The sequence below is a fragment of the Eptesicus fuscus genome, chromosome 18 (genome assembly GCF_027574615.1).
Source record: "Eptesicus fuscus isolate TK198812 chromosome 18, DD_ASM_mEF_20220401, whole genome shotgun sequence".
NCBI classification, from domain to species: Eukaryota; Metazoa; Chordata; class Mammalia; order Chiroptera; family Vespertilionidae; genus Eptesicus; species Eptesicus fuscus.
This window is the reverse complement of record NC_072490.1, coordinates 9,664,382-9,680,102: the sequence shown is the minus strand read 5'-3', so window position 1 is coordinate 9,680,102 and position 15,721 is coordinate 9,664,382. Positions and strand designations below refer to the sequence as shown.

Here is a 15,721-nt window from a genome sequence, read left to right as displayed (position 1 = left end):
CTAGAATTTTAAATCTTTATCGTTGAAAGTATTACATATGTCCCCTTCCCCACCCCCCATTGACCTCTTCTAGCCTGCCCTTGCCCCCACCCCCACACCAGGCCTTCACCACACTATTGTCTGTGTCCATGGGTTATGCATATATGCATACAAGTCAAGTTCTCTGGTTAGTCACTTCCCATCCACCCATCCTCTCCCGTCTTCCCTCTGGGATTCGACAGTCTCAGTATTTTGATTTTAAGCCTGATAATACACGATCCCAACTACACTGTAATAACTACTTACCTATTTTTGAATCCAGAGAGCCCTCAAAGTCAGCGTCGGCTGCGATGACGACAGGGACCTCCTGCTGGGTGAGCATGTTCACAGCGGTCACGGGCGTGAGGCAATCTGAAAATGAGAGTGAAGAACTGTGGGTACGGTCTGAGGGCCGCCTGAAGCTCAGGGGAGACAGGCGAGAAAAATAAGCCTTAGAACGTCCCTGCTTTGTGCTAATTGTCCAAGAATTGCTTCTTTGAAGGTTTTATTGGATAATTCACACCAGTGGGAATCAAAAGATTAAACAAGTACACGAAAATGTTCATCCGTGCTCATAACCAAAGAAGTGAAAATGGCATTTTCCCTTTCCAGATGGAGGAGGAAAGACGTTCCCATCACCCCCCGCCCCCTTTTCATTTTGAAAAACACTTCAAATATACCGTCGATGAGCAACACAGAAATCGACCTGTGGTAAAACTAGGAGGCGTCTGGAATTCCAAACCATAGCACGGGAAGGTGGAATGGGCCAGAGAGTAGAAAATGGCGGAGCAGAGAGAGTTCCAGACGCACAAAGACAAGACAAACGTTTCTTCCCACACACCCTTCCTCAGGAGATGCAGGAGGACGTGTTCCAGCAACGTGACGGGGTAAGTCACGAAAAGGACAGACCTGGGGTCCAGGAAACAGCGGGTCCCGCACAGGAAAGAGGCAGGTTATTTGCACAGCAAAGGCAGAGGGAGGTCCTAGGAGGACAGGGCGCAGCAGAGGCCCGGAGGGTGACCAGTCACAAGTGAGCGGGACACAGGGCCCCAGGAAGCCTCAGGGCAGAGGGGGAGCCAATACGGGTTGGAACCTGCGGAAAACTGAACCGAGGGGCGTTTTAAAGAGCTTCTGGGAGGGTGTGGGAAGCCTTAGAAATTCAAAGAACACAAAGCAAATGACTAAAATGAGAACATCGTGAACTTCAGGAAAAACAGAAAGTTACATAAAAAGGGAAATGTAATCACGGTCTCCGTGGCTCAGCTGCGAAGGTATTTATGTGGTCATTCTGAAGCACTTCACTGGAAACTCTCTGTCTTAAAGGAAGGTGGGTACAGCCGCTGCAGCTGGGCGACAAGCCACACGCACACCAACCTTCACTACATACACATGGGGCTGGAGACACGCGTGAGGACCCAAAGGAGGAAGGGGCGAGAGGAGGAACTCAAGTAGTGCGTTCACTTGAGCTTCTTGTATTCAACGGTTGGATTTTTTTCATCTTCCACATAAAAATTCTGTTATGCCAGTTTTTCAATTAGAAAAACAATTGGTCTTTAAACTTAAATGTCAGCAGATATGCAAGGATTACACAGCAGTAACCCGCATGCTTGCCACTCCTGGTCAAAATCTTGTTTCTTTTCTTTAATATATTTTATTGATTTTTTACAGAGAGGAAGGGAGAGGGAGAGTCAGAAACATCGATGAGAGAGAAACATCAATCAGCTGCCTCCTGCACACCCCCTACTGGGGATGTGCCCGCAACCAAGGTACATGCCCTTGACCGGAATCGAACCTGGGACCCTTCAGTCCGCAGGCCGACGCTCTAGCCACTGAGCCAAACCGGTTAGGGCCAAAATCTGTTTCTTAAAAAGAGCAAAACTCAAGTCTGAAGTTCCTGATCAGGTCTAGTTTAACCATATTTCTCATCAATCCAGTGCCGGTGGCGTGACGCAGGAAGGCAAGGAAATCATGGAGAGACCCAAAGCAACCGAAGCACGGCCCACGGCAGGTGGGCAGGTAGGTGACGCTGACACTTTAGTGATTACAGAGGCAACATTCCGGGCTGAAGGGCGCCCTCTGCTTAGGGCCCCACTGCAGAGGGCAGGTCCTTCAGGCCTTCTGGGGAGACCAACACATGCCCTCAGTGTTCAGCAGATCAGGGGGTGCCCGCGCAGGGGTTCCCAGGGGCAGTCTGTGGAGGTGGGGTCTGTGGCCACTAGTTGTGACCGGGGCTTCCTCTCGGAGGCCTGTGCCGTGCACATCAGCACAGCAGAGCTCCCCGAGAGGTCCAGGGCAAAGGAACCTGGTGACTCCGTTTATTGCAGGGTATGTGAGCACAGCAGCTCCCCTCCCTGCCACCTCCCGGAAGCTAGCAGAGACAGTTTGGTTAAAGAACAAACCAACCCCAAGCTGCCCCGATGGAGGGAGGAGTTAGACAATAGTGAGCAATTAATTATTCAACGCTCTGGGGCTCTGCGTCAGCAATAACCCTTTAGGGAGACCTCATTTACCCTTTTGGCAAAAACACGCATTGTGCAGGCCACTGGTGACTCAGAGCTGGAATGTGTGGTTCCGAAGCCCCGGGGTCTGAATAATTTAATATTAGGAATGTAGGGAACGCGTCCAGAAGCCAGCACAGCTTCTAGGACGCTGCCCCAAGTTCCCTCTTGATGCTTTTTTTTTTTTTAATGTGTCTTTATTGTTGAAAGTATTACAGATGTCCCTTTTTCCCTCACTGACCCCCTCCGACCCTCCTCCCGCCCCCTCCTCCACCGCACTATGTCTGTGTACGTGGGTTATGCATATCTGCATACAAGTTCTTTGGTTAATCTCCACACACACCCCCACCCCCGAAATACGTCCGTCTGTTGTATGATGCTTTTCATGGTTCCTAGTTCCCATCAAGTCAGGGCTCACGTAACATGACTCAGTCAGAGGCGGTCAGCTGAGAAAGGGAGGCAGCGCCAATGGTTATGGAAAACTCGACTGCAAGAACTCTACAGGGAGGGACCTTATTTTTTTGCCCTCTTAAAGGAATCTGTGCCAAACAGCCCATTTAGTCCATAATCAATAACATCAGCAACCCAAGTCAGAAATCAGTGTCTGACTTTGCCACCTTCCAGTAGTTCCCAGAGCTGTTCCGCCCCTCCACGCCGATGACCGCTGTTACTCCGTCTTCACCCGCTCTTAGCGGATGGGGAAGCCGGCACTCTGCCAGTCCAGCGCGACCCTGTCCAGGTGTGTCACCCTCTTTCTCAGAGCCGGTCACAACCGTGAGCTGCCATGACTTTCAGTGGTCACCTCGCTGGCACTCGTAACCCTCAAAACCTGACACTCAAGGAAGAACCGAGCCGGCTGGCGATCGGAGTCAGTTGGCAACGGTAAATGGCAATGTTCCGGTTTAAGGTGTAGCCTCAAAGGCCAAAGGAGGCATGGAGCCATATTCACACGGTCATTTTAATTCACCTTTTGGGAAAACTGCATCCTACTCCAAGCCCTTTGGCCTTGAGTGACGAACGCCACATCAGATGCTAATTAACCTAGGGATTTTGAATAAATTGATATCTGCATAAAGAATAACTCCCCTCTGAAAACGAGAATTGGAAAATTCAGAGCCAAGTGCAATGTTCCAGTTGGAATTATTTCAGGGATTATTAGAAAGAGGGGGGATCGAAGCTAACGAGTCATTCGGTGCCAAAATGAAACAATCAGACCAAGTCAGACGCGCTGATTCCCAAATGATCACAAAAACACTGCTCTCGCTTGCTCGCTCTCGCTTGCGCGCGCTCTCTCTCTCTCTCTCTCTCTCTCTCTCTCCCGCCCCCCCCTCTCTCTCTCCCCCTCTCTTCCTAACTGGTTTGGCTCAGTGGATAGAACGTCGGTCTGCAGACTCAAGGGCATATACCTTGGTTGCAGGCACATACCCACTGGGGAGTGTGCAGGAGGCAGCTGATCAATGTTTCTCTCTCATCGATGTTTCTAACTCTCTATCCCTCTCCCTTCCTCTCTGTGAAAAATCAATAAAATATATTTTTTTAAAAACAAAACAAAACAAAACACACACGCTGCTCTCTGCTTTTGCTCCAGGAACTTCTTCCGCATGAAACCGTTTTAAATGTACACAGCGCTCTTCATGTCAGGATTCCTTCTCTGATAGCCTGCCAGCTCACTGACCCCCTATTAATACTACCTCATTGTAACCTGTGTCCCCAAATAAACCAGAAGAAAACAAATCTGAGGGCTACATGTTTACATTGTTCTGTTGTTCAATATTAGGTATTATTCAACCACCATGGTCCCGAGGAACCTCAAAATGCTCAAGAAGTAAAAACTATGCGTTTTCCTTTGAAACTGAACAGTTGAAAAGGTCCCATTTTTTTGGAATAGAAAATAGAAGAGAGATAGGGACATTGGACTTTATAAGCACACATTGAAATTTCAACTCAAAAGAGTAATTTCTCAGTTTCAATATAAAACAGCAAAAGAGATGAAACCGAGTTATCTGTGTCTTGCGCCAGAGTGAATTACACACGCATCTGGCCGCCTCCGCCGTGACCCGTGTGAACGGTCATCTCCGTGTCCCCGAGTGCGTGGCATGTGGCGGGCTCTCAGCCAGTGGTCCCTGACTTGCACCCTGGCTCTAAGGCTGTATGTAAACAATCAGGAAACCTGAGCTGGGATGACACTGTCTATCCTTCCAACCTGATGTCAGGAAGTCTTTCATTCTGGCTACCTGAAGAAGAGCAATTAAAAAGATAAAAGCTTTATATCACCATCCAAAACATTTGTTAGTTAAATAAGTCTAATAGATCCCAGTGATTGACTGTGTGTGCTGCAGTTGATACTCTAGAAATATTTTTACAGAAATATTTACATTTCCCCAGAGACCTCCTTCTGATCCATCCTTCCGCCGGCCAGGATCCCTCTCCCCTTCCTCTGGGAAGAGCCTCTGAGTGTGTTTCTCAGACCCCCACCTCCCTCACTGGGTAGTCTTGGTGGTCTATCAGGGAAGGACCCTGGCCTTCCCTTGGCCAAGAAAAAGGCCAGGGACCCCAGTGATACCAACCAGACACCTTTCCCTGCAGCAGGAGTCCTGAACCCCGGGCCCCACGCCCCGAGGGCGAAGGCGAGGGCCAGCAGATTCCCGCAGTCAGTGGCATTCAAGAGACAGAACTAACTCCTGCTGCCCAAGCTCCCAGGCTGCCGGTCCAAGTCCTCTTCCAGACTGGTTCTCCAGGGGTTCCTCCGGTCAGCAAGCTCCCCACAGCCTTCCAGGAGGCTCCCCTCTCCCTCCGGGTTAGCCAGAGGTGGCTGCTGGCTGGCAGCCACAGGTCCCAACGCAGTGGCACTCCCCAAATCCTCACTGGCCAAGCACATTCACGAGGCCAACTCCAGGTCCCCTCGGTCCAGACACTCAAGAGCTCTGCTGAGCAGGACTCTGCTCATCTGCTCAGATTACTATGTGAGTCTGTTAAAGTAACAAAATTAAGTTGTTGAAAACGTTGCCTCCAGTTCTCAGTGGCTTCCTTCCTGCCCCTGTGCGTACAGTTTTATTTGATGACGGAATTATTAATGAAGCAGAAGATTCTATTCCTATCGGAAAAGAGCTGTAGATCCAGATTCTATTTAAAGGGAAAGCGTTGAGCTTCCCGACAGAAACTCAAAAAAGCACACAATCTAGTGGCTCAAAGTGAAGCCAGGGGGGTAACTTAACATTCAAAACTCTTTTGTAATCCTCATGCCTTAAAATAAAAAACTAAGAAGTCAGGCCGAGTTGAAGACAAATCCCACAAGATGACATGTGGAAGACAGTGAACTTTGAAACACCGTGAGGCATAATAGAAGCCATGATCCTCCTCCGTCTTAGCCTCAACTTGCCAACTCACCTCTGCCAGGGACCAGTGCCTTCCGCAAGGCCTCCTTCAGAGGGCTGTGCCCGTGTAAGAGCCTGTGGCCAGGAGTGACAGCAACGTGGGACGTGCCATAAATGGCCTCGGGGGTGGCCGTGTAGGCGGTCAGCTTCTCTCCTGTGACTTGCCCGTCCACCTGGCAGGGGGAGAGCAGAGTAGTCATTCCCTTCTCAGTCCTCCCTCTGGGCTACTGTGCTCCCCAACCTCATCCCCTTCTCCCCACTCCCTCAAACGCAAATAGTGGGGCCAGCTTCTGGCCACAGCCCCAGGGACAGGGAGTCAGAGATGGACCCGGGTGGGACAGAGGAGGGCGGAAGAGGAGGATCACAGCTCCTCCTTCAGAAGCCCCGCCTGGTGCCCCCCAGCAGGCCCACTTGGGCCCGGTTCACAGGTAGTCAGGGCATGCTCAGAGAGATGCCATCACAGCTGGAAATCTCACCACCTGCTGGGAAAAGCAGTGGAAGGAAAAGCCCATGTCAGGGCCTGATTTTCAAAGGTTTTAAAGCACACACTCTCGGTCTGATGGGGGCTCCCAGGTCTGAGGCCGGAGTGAGCTGGTCACGTGGGTGAGGACATGGCACGGGAATCGTGAGCTCGGCGACAGGTAGCGGGTGCTCAGTGGACACCAGCCACGGCTGTCAGGAGGAAGGAGCCTGGAAAGGTGGGTCAACTCTGTCTCCCGGCTGCTGCCCCCTCTAAGGTTTTGATTGGGACTGAGGTGAGGGAAGGGTTTGGAGCTGAATGAACTGGGCACACAGGTCTTGACTGGAGGAGGCGACATCAGAAGGATAAAAAGAACATCCAGGCAGGAAATAGCAACAGAACAACTTTCCAGCCAGCAGAGACAAAGAGGAAAGTTTGAGGGGACCTTCCAGAGCAGGTGGGCCTTCAGCAGTGACCTTCGGCAGGTCCCCTCTTGTGGACCCTGGGGAAGCCAGACCCTAACAGCTTCCCGTCTGTGTAGTACATGCGTTCGTTAGCCTCGGCTCCCTGTTTTGGGACATGAGCCCCCTTGAGGATACAGTGAGAGCTGGGGACCCGCTGCTTAGGAAGTGCCCACACATACATTCTGCACTTAATTTCAGGGAGTTCATGGACCCACCAGAACACCCTCTAGATCTGTGCTGTCCAACGTGGTAGCCAGAGCTACGTGCGGCTGCGAGTACTTGAAATGCAGGTGCCGTAAGAGGACAGCAGCAGGATTCGAAGACTTTGCACTGGAACAGGAGTGTTAACAACAGTTAAACACTTCGTACTTTTTTTTTTAATTGCTCACATCTTGAAACAGTGACATTCTGGATAGAATGGGTTGAACAGAACATGCTATTAAAATTAATTTCACCTGTTTCTTTGCACTGTAAAGGGTGTGGCTACTGGGAAATTTGAAATTATGTGTGGGACTCCCGCTCTTTCCGCTGGACACGCCGCCGTGGAGCCCCAGGTGCTGGGCTGGTCAAGGGTTTGCAACAGAGCAGAGGGCCTGGCCAGCACTAGCTGCTGGGAAGGCTCTGCGGCTCACCTTTAAGGTGAAGTCCAGGTGGCAGCCCACACAGTCCCCGATCCAGTGGGCCTGCATGCCTTTGATTCCATACCACTCCGGGAGGTCTGCCAACGCGTCCCGCATGGCCTGGAGGGATGAGAGAGAACAGAGAGCGAGAGGCACAGGTTTGAGAAAGTGAATGATTCGGGGCTTGCTGAGGAAGGACTGGAGCGGGGAGGGGGATAAAGAGGGAGTCTTAGGAATTAGGCCTCTTCTTGTTCGCTTGCCAATCAGAGGGGCCCAACAGAGGTGAGAAGCAGAGGTGCTTGCTCATCAGGACTCAGTTTCATGCGATGGGTCTGGCCAACGACTCTATTCATTGGGGGCCTGGGCATATGCAAAGCAGGATGTGCCAGAGCCCCTAACATGAAGGTTAAATACAGTCATTCCCCCTTATCCGTGGGGGATGCGATCCAAGACCCCAGTAGATGCCTGAAACCGCAGATGGTACAGAACCCGATATATACTATGGTTTTTCCTATGTGCACATTCCTATGATAAAGTTTAGTTAATAAAGCAGCATAGTAAGAGATTAACAACAACAACTAGTATTAAAATAGAACAATTGTAACAATAAAAGTTGTATGAATGTGGGCCTCTCTCTCTCTCTGGTAACTGAGACGGCTAAGTGACTAGAGGGCAGGTGGTGTATACAGCGTTGGACAAAAGGGATGATTCACATCCTGGGCGGGATGGGGAGTGACTGAGCAAGATTTCCTCGTGCTACTCAGGACAAGGAGCAATTTAAAACCTGTGACAGAAATGATGAACAACATAGACTGATGAACAAGAACGGATCCAGAAACAAGGAGGCATCGATCGGACTAGCGGGCCTCAGAGGGAGGATAGGGGAGGTTGGGGGGAGGGCGGAGAGATCAACCAAAGGACTTGTGTGCATGCATATGAGCCTATCCAATGGTTAAGTTCAACAGGGGATTGGGGCATCTGTGGGGAGGGGTGGGGGATGGGAATGGGGGATGAGGACAAATATGTGACACCTTAAGCAATAAAGAAATTTTAAAAAAAATTAAAAATAATAATAAAAAATTAAAAAAAAATAAAACCTGTGACAGCACCTGCCGCCTCTCCCATCCCCTGCATTGCTGAGCCTTGGCTGATAAGCCCTCGGGGTGAGTTTTCCTCTAGGTTGCATTGTCTAGGCTGGGAGACTTCTGGTGGAGGCGCTTTGCTTAAAATATTCAGATCTCAGAGAGGACAAAAGATTGAAATAGAATGAAATGGGAATATTTTGATATGCTAATTATGGGAGAGAGAAAAACCCTCCTGCTTAATGCCTTAGCAAATTTATGAATATTTTTTAAAAAATGAAAGCGATTTAAAAATAAACCAAATGAAATCAACATCGTGAGAATAACCCACAAGCCCTTTTTAGTCCCCACTGAGAAATGAACATTATTCATGGCTGGTTTGGATGAACACCTGCTCTGAGCAGCCTCTCCCTCACCCCAGGGCTGGCCCTGCTCCACCTGAACAAGAGGGCGGTGAGGATTCACAGCCTAGTTGTTTGGTCTAAAGACCTGTTTTTATTTGTTTGTTTGTTTGATTTAGGTTTTCGTTGAGATGATAGCCTTCCTCCCTTATTTTGGTGCTGCAATTACAGTGGCAGTACGCGGGATTCCTCTCATTTCATTGGCAGCGACTCCCTCCCCCATCCTGGCCAACCTGGAATTATGGAAATCTTACTGGTTCACAGAATCCCAAAACCTTGGGAGAGAGCAGGTTTTGAGACTCTTTTTTAAAGGGCTATAAAATGCCTTTTCAGATAAAATGGAGGGAACCCAGCAGGTAAGAGCCGAAAGCTGAGCTATGCCGGGAGATGCCCTGAGCTCTCTCTGAGCCCCCTCCATCTACTCCCAGAGCTTGGGCACAATTTGGAAGCCATTCATTTATTCAGCTCCCCTCATTTAACAAATGAAAAAAATGACTCACTCAACCAGGTCAACGGCAGACCCAATATCATGAATGATCCAAATCTTCAGATTGGATAAACTGTGCTCAGTTTCCTGGCCTCTTTAAGTAAATTAAACAAAAGATAATGTCTTCCATATGTAAAACCTAGAAGTTAATTATATAAGTGGGCTTCTCATTCCATGTGTTACAAATAATTCCTGTATTTAATGCTCATCTGAAGCCACATTAAAGTTGCCCTGTGTTTATTGCTGAGCATTTAGAGAAATCACCTGTGGTTTACAAAAAGGCCTCATAATCACTTAGTTGTGATCTGTCTGCAGACAAGGCCATGGTGGCCCGGTATGTACCATGTGCATGAGGATGCTGCAAGGAGCTGAACCGAACGGATATTAACGAGTCTGACTATGAGCCCATGTTTCAGAACAGGAAGTAGAAGGAGACGGGCTGAAGCTCACATCCAATCAAAAGAGGCTTTCGGAACACAAGATATAATCAGGAATAAGAAAGGGGAAGATTTAAAATAAAAAGCTGAGGATAAAAAGAGGATTAGATATAACCTGGCCAATCAGACTCTTTCTTCAAAGACACAGAAACAAGGCCAGAAATAAATCCGTACTTCCCCAGGGAACACAGTGTGTGCGCTAACGCATTAACCACCACATGCGACGGGACCACAAGTGAGGATTCTAGAAGGAGTGGTTTTTAAAACATGATATATTTCAGAAGGCCTTGGATGAACAAACGCAGGCAAAATGAGAAATCCAGACCTTTTAAATCCATTAGCTTAGATTTACTAGCTCCCATGGGGGGCTGCAAAGCCAGGACCTGGAGCGCTGGGCACAGATTTGAGACAGAATGAAAGAGACAAGATGAAATGGGGAGACTTAATTAAAACGGGTACTTTTTAAAAGCTTAACACTTAGCCTCCTTCTGAATCAGTGTGGTTTGATTAGCAATTACTTTTGCATTACAATCTGTATGTTTTTTTCTAAAACGTTTTCTTGTTGCCAAGGTTTCTTTATTCTTCTTTAAAAAAAAAAAAATCATTTCAGTGCATTCACTCCTAAAGCACAGTGTATATTTGAGTTCTAATAAAGGAAAATCAATTCCGAAAGCAGTAAGATGTTTAACAATCTAGATAGCCTCTCTAGAATATGCTAGAGTAATAAACCTTCTCTCGTCCTAGCCTCATTCCCCTGCAGGAAGTTAGGCACAAAGATTTATCCATTAAAAATCTCATCTGGCAGGAATGTTTACCTCCCTCTGACAGCCAGTGTTAACTTCTCTGCTGAAATGTTTTATGCATGCCTAGCGAAATCCATTTGTTGTGACTCTCAGTGCAAAAGATTTATTTACAAATACAGTTCGCTCTTTTTTTTTTTTTAATTTTATTATGGAAAGTATTACATATGTCCCCTCTTTTTCCCCCATCGACCCCCTCCAGTTCCCTCCCCCCCCCCCCAGTTGGCTCTCCAAGAGTGCCAGTCCCAGTGAGGTGCTACTAACCCAGGAGGGAAACAATCAGGTGTAAGCGAGGCATCCTGCTAATGAAGTGTGCCTGGGCAGCGGGTGCGGGCTCGAGGGGTGGCAGGGGCAAAGGACAGGAGGTGCCCACCAGCCCACACAGACAGCAAGCGGGCACCTCAGAGCCACGCGAAAGGGCTACCGTGTAGCTTCCCAGCGGCCGGGAGGATGGACGTGCCTTCGGGGTGGGGCCATCGGGGCGGCCCCACGTGCGTGCTCTGTGGGAGAGCGGCCACACTTAGCCTCCTTCTCCACCCCTTCCCACCGCCCGTCAGCAGCAGGACTGTTCTAAGGCCACTGACTTCCAGGAGAACGTGCTGGAGGCTCTGAAAGGTCACCACCACCCTCCTAGCGACGCAGATGACAGAGGCCAAGCTCTCCCAACGACAGAGCCACCTGTCTGATGAGCCAGCTTCCGATTCCCAGAGGCCACCACCTCATCTCACTGCCCGTGGCACCCAGGACAGAGAGAGGCTGTGCCTGCACCCCCACCGTGACCTGAAAGGGCAGCTCTGTTCCGGGAAAGAATAAAATGGAGACAGCCGTCCCAGGGGATGCTCTGCTCAACTACCTTCAACTTGGAAGCTGGCCTATAAATAAATGTAAAGCTTGCCAGAACATAAGACCATCCTTTTCCCAAGACTCTCGGGTCTGAAGACGTGTAAATAAAGGCCATCGTAACCCAGCTATTAGGCTGCTTTGTTTTGTGGTTCTCAAAATGACAAGAGTCATCATGAAAATTTTGGAAAAGACAGAAAGGATGAAGAAAAATACCAATTACACACGTCAAGTTAAGCACCCAGGGTGACCACCGTTAATATTTTAGTCTGAATCTCCCATCCTGCTTGCTCCCATCTTCCCTTGACTCTAAGATGCACGTTTCCCCACTCACTGTGAAACGGGGCCATGTCTTGCAGTCAATGGTGTCTTTGATTGACAGCATTTTTCTTTCTCAGTGGGGCATAACATCTAAAACCAATGGTGTTAGAACTGAACAAATACAGTAGGAGTGTGCGTGCCTGTGTACACGTTCTTACACAGTTAAGACCATGCTCTTAATATATTCTTTTTAACTAGAGTCTGCATTTTACCAAGGTTTATAACATCACAGTCCTGGAAATGATCAAGTCTCTATTTTGAGCAAAGCTGATACTTAGAGCTAACCACCTGGAATAGTAAGCAAACCACAAGGGACATGGGAAGGTACTGTGGGACACTGTCCCTTTCTAGAAGAGGAGACTTATTCTGAAAACAAAACAATGTACAGCCTCCTGCTCCCCAAGGCCCCGGGATAAGGACAGGGCGTTGGGGCGGAGAATAAGGATGCAGAACATGACCCAGCTCCAGCTCCGAGAGGCCAGCAGGCCACTTCGGTCAGGAACAAACTAGAAAACCTCTAATCACCGCGCTTGCCGTCACCGGCCTTTTGTGCCCTCCCCGTACCTATCGCATTTCCCGACTGGCTAAGGCCCTGCCTTCCTGCCACGCACACAGACTGTCTGCCTTCTGCATGAGGGTCTCGCTTGGTTGCTTGGGAACCAGCGCTCAAGAGCAGGTGGAAGGACGCAGGTCTGGGACTGAGGGGACTCCGGCCGGGCCTGGCTTTCCTGGGCTCGGGGTGACTCAGTTATACAGCGAGGGATGGGCTGGCTCAGTCATTTCTCAGGACACCTCCGCGGGCAATCAGCACCCCAGGCAGCAGGAGGAGGACTGGATGTGCGCTGCTTGAAATAAAGCAACACCTTATCCCTCTATTTTAATTTGGTTTCAGACAGCGGATTGATTTTGTAACTCCGAGCAGCAGCAAAGGCATGAGGCTTTTTTCCTGCCATTTGTTTCTCAGATCAGGACAGGGATTCAAAAGCTTGGGGGGACTCTGAGCTAACGGTAGGGGAACCTGCTCAGGGTTCCCTCAAGTGTCCTCTAGCTTTAAAACCCAAATGTCTCCCTGAGCCACCGAGGCTCCTTGGGGACCCTCACCAGCTCTCCCTGGCACACCCAGCGGCCCCACTTCCCCCAACAAGGGGCTGGTAAGTCCCCTGCCCCTGGAGTCCATGCTCACAGCGCTGCCCCGATCGAGACCACATGACTGGGCAGCGGTGCGGACGTTCTGGAGGTGGGCAGAAGGCGCTGCGTTTAGGGAGAAGAAACCTAATCGTCTGTATCATCCAGAAACCCCAGAGGTTTCTAATCCCAGGGCCAGGCCCAGCCCTGCACCAACTCTGGTGACTTTCCCAGGCAGGAGCTCCCAGCTGCTTCCTGCTGGCTGGGGCTGGACGGGGACACCTGTCTGATCCGCTCCGGGCAGCCCCCTGCTCGCCTGGGACGTGCTGGGGACCATCAGCCTCAAGCACCTACTTTCCTTGAGTCTCAGCCCTGCTCCCACTCCTGAACTTGAGGGGTGGGTGGGGATGGCCTCATGAGTCCCTCTTCCCCCAAGGAGGGCTGAGAGGACGGGACAGGATGGAAGGTGAACTGCGTTCACCCTCAGGCTTAGGAGAGGAAAGATCCCGGAGCGGCAGGTTACAGAGGAGAGAAGCTATCACACAGAAGGAGGAGATTAACAGCTCCCTCGCTCTGTGCGACAGGGAGCATGAACGGATCCCAGGACAGAGCATCTGCTGCTTCTAGAGGGGACAGTGGTTCCGGCAGGACGCTCGCTCGGGGCTGAAAGTGCCAGCCGGGGCCAGAGCTGAGCGCTGGGGCTTCCTGCCACTGGGGAGTTACAAGGGGGGGAGCATGAGGCCACCCCAGCCCTGAATGACCCTGAGGGACACGGTGGAGAGGAAGGCAGTCACAGCTCTAAGGCCCCGGGGCTGGTAAGAGGGAACCCTCGCAGTAGACGAACCCTCGCATGACCACATGAAATCAGGCTCCGCCCAGGTCCTCACAGCCTTTATTTATCCCAGCAGCCTGCAGATAAGCTGACGGCTCCTTAAACCTTTCTCACTTGCGCCTCTTGGTTCTCAGAAACTTTGCCCCCTCAGCCAACATCACCCTTGTTGGCACACATGGGAAGACCCAGGCTGACCACACGGGAGGGGGCAGGGACCACGGGCTCTCCTGGGGGCAGGAGGCAGGGTGGGGCCAAGTCACCAACCTCGCTGACCAGTCCATCTGCAACGCTTTCTGGGCGGGGCAGGGTGACGGCTGCTGTTACCGGAGCCGTTCCTGGCAGGACCCGTGAGCCAGCCTCTGCTCTGGGGCCGAGGGAGGGTCTGAGACAGCCAGGGGACAGGCCCAACTGCCCCGAGAAAGCCAGATGCTTTCACGAGCCACTCCGGGCTCAGGACCGGAACCAGGCTGCCCAAGGGTCCCAGAGTGCCGGGGACTCTCAGGCCCCAGGGGCGCGGGCTGGAGACGTACCTGCCCCGTGGCTCCTCCTGCGCCATCCTCCTCCTGAGCCATCCTCCTCCTCTGCCTCCCTACAAGCTCCTGCCCCACACCCCACCTCCCCGCCCTCACCATCTCTCCAGCCCCTACCTTCACTCTTTGCAGGCCCAAACAGGACCTGTGCATTCTTCCAAAGGCACCTCTGCTTCCCCGGCAAGGTCCCCTGAGGGGCAGGGAAAGGGGGATAGTACCTCTCATCCCCCTGACTTCATACGGCTCATGGTTGCCCCTGTGCTTCTGGCCAACAGAACTGTCCTTAGAAATACTGTGAGGCGTGAGTTTCCCGCAGGTCTGGACGGGAACGGAGCGCGCCCTTGCAGACATCCTGCACTCCCTGTCTCCCCACCTCCTCCATGATGCCTTCCCGGCCCCTGGGCAGCTCCTCGTGGCCTCCCATGCACTGTCCTGCAGGTGGCGTGATCCCCCTGGGCTGTGGCCGCTCCCATCCGCCACTGCCTCCCACATTAGCCTCCAAGCTCCGTGGGAGCAGGGACCTCGCTGTGCTCTTCTGTATTCTGAGCACCTCGCCCGGGGTCTGGCCAGCCACTCAGTAACATCTGGGGAAAGAATGGGCCGATTCAGACTACCCGAGACGCGGTACAGACTGCTCAGGCACTCGGATTGGAATCCCAGTGCTGTTACTTATTAGCAGTGTGAGCCTCAGTTTCCTCATCAGTAAAATGGGAATAACAGGAGGACCACCCTCAAAGGACTGATGCCAGGGTTAACTAAGATGGTGAGGTAAAGGCCTGAGCACTGATCGGATTGGGGCAAGCAGGGAGGAGGGAAAGGTGTGGACCTGCTCATGTCCCGGCCGTCGCCAGGGAATTCCTGAAAACTTGGAAACTATAACCACCAGGTTATAGACTACCAACGGGGCAGGTACGTCTGCAGCCCGTACTCCTGGGGCCTGAGAGTCCCCGGCACTCTGGGACCCATGGTGGGCTGGACTAAGCACCATTGGGGCGCGGTCATGCCCATCCTAACACCAGGAGGAGCCCAGGAATAGTGCCCCCGAGCCGGGCCCTGCGAGGAAACAGCCTCTGGGGGCCCCAGGAGGCAGCTGCAGAAATCAAAACCACGGATCTATTAGAAAAGCTCAAATGGGAAGCCGAGGTCGCTTCCGGTTGTCACCTGCTGTCAGGAACCGGGCGTTGGCTCCATCGCACTCCGAGCCTTTTACTTTCTGTATGTGAGGCTCCATCCCCCTCCCCTCCGGCGCTGCCCACGGATTCCTCCCACGCGTCTCAGCTGCTCCTCGGCTGCTCCCACCGCAGGTCTCCTTCCACGGAGCGTGCGGCTGAAAGCACTTTTCATGTCTCACAAAGCAAACAAGCCTAGCAAACGCTGGGTGGGGGGTGAGGGGAGAAAAATCGAATACATCACAGGACAGCCTTAATGAAGC

At 51.4% G+C, this 15,721-nt stretch overlaps 1 protein-coding gene across 2 annotated transcripts in view; it reads right to left on the bottom strand.

Annotated features, from left to right (window-relative positions):
- LARS2 (leucyl-tRNA synthetase 2, mitochondrial) overlaps positions 1 to 15,721 on the bottom strand; it is a 100,274-nt gene that overhangs the window by 36,374 nt on the left and 48,179 nt on the right. For both annotated transcript variants that reach the window (XM_054729852.1, XM_008154346.3), the window contains 3 exons: positions 7,447 to 7,554; positions 5,904 to 6,063; positions 286 to 390 (listed from right to left, as the gene is read on the bottom strand). In XM_054729852.1, the coding sequence (XP_054585827.1) occupies positions 286 to 390; positions 5,904 to 6,063; positions 7,447 to 7,554 (373 nt within the window). The remainder of the gene's footprint in view (positions 1 to 285; positions 391 to 5,903; positions 6,064 to 7,446; positions 7,555 to 15,721) is intronic.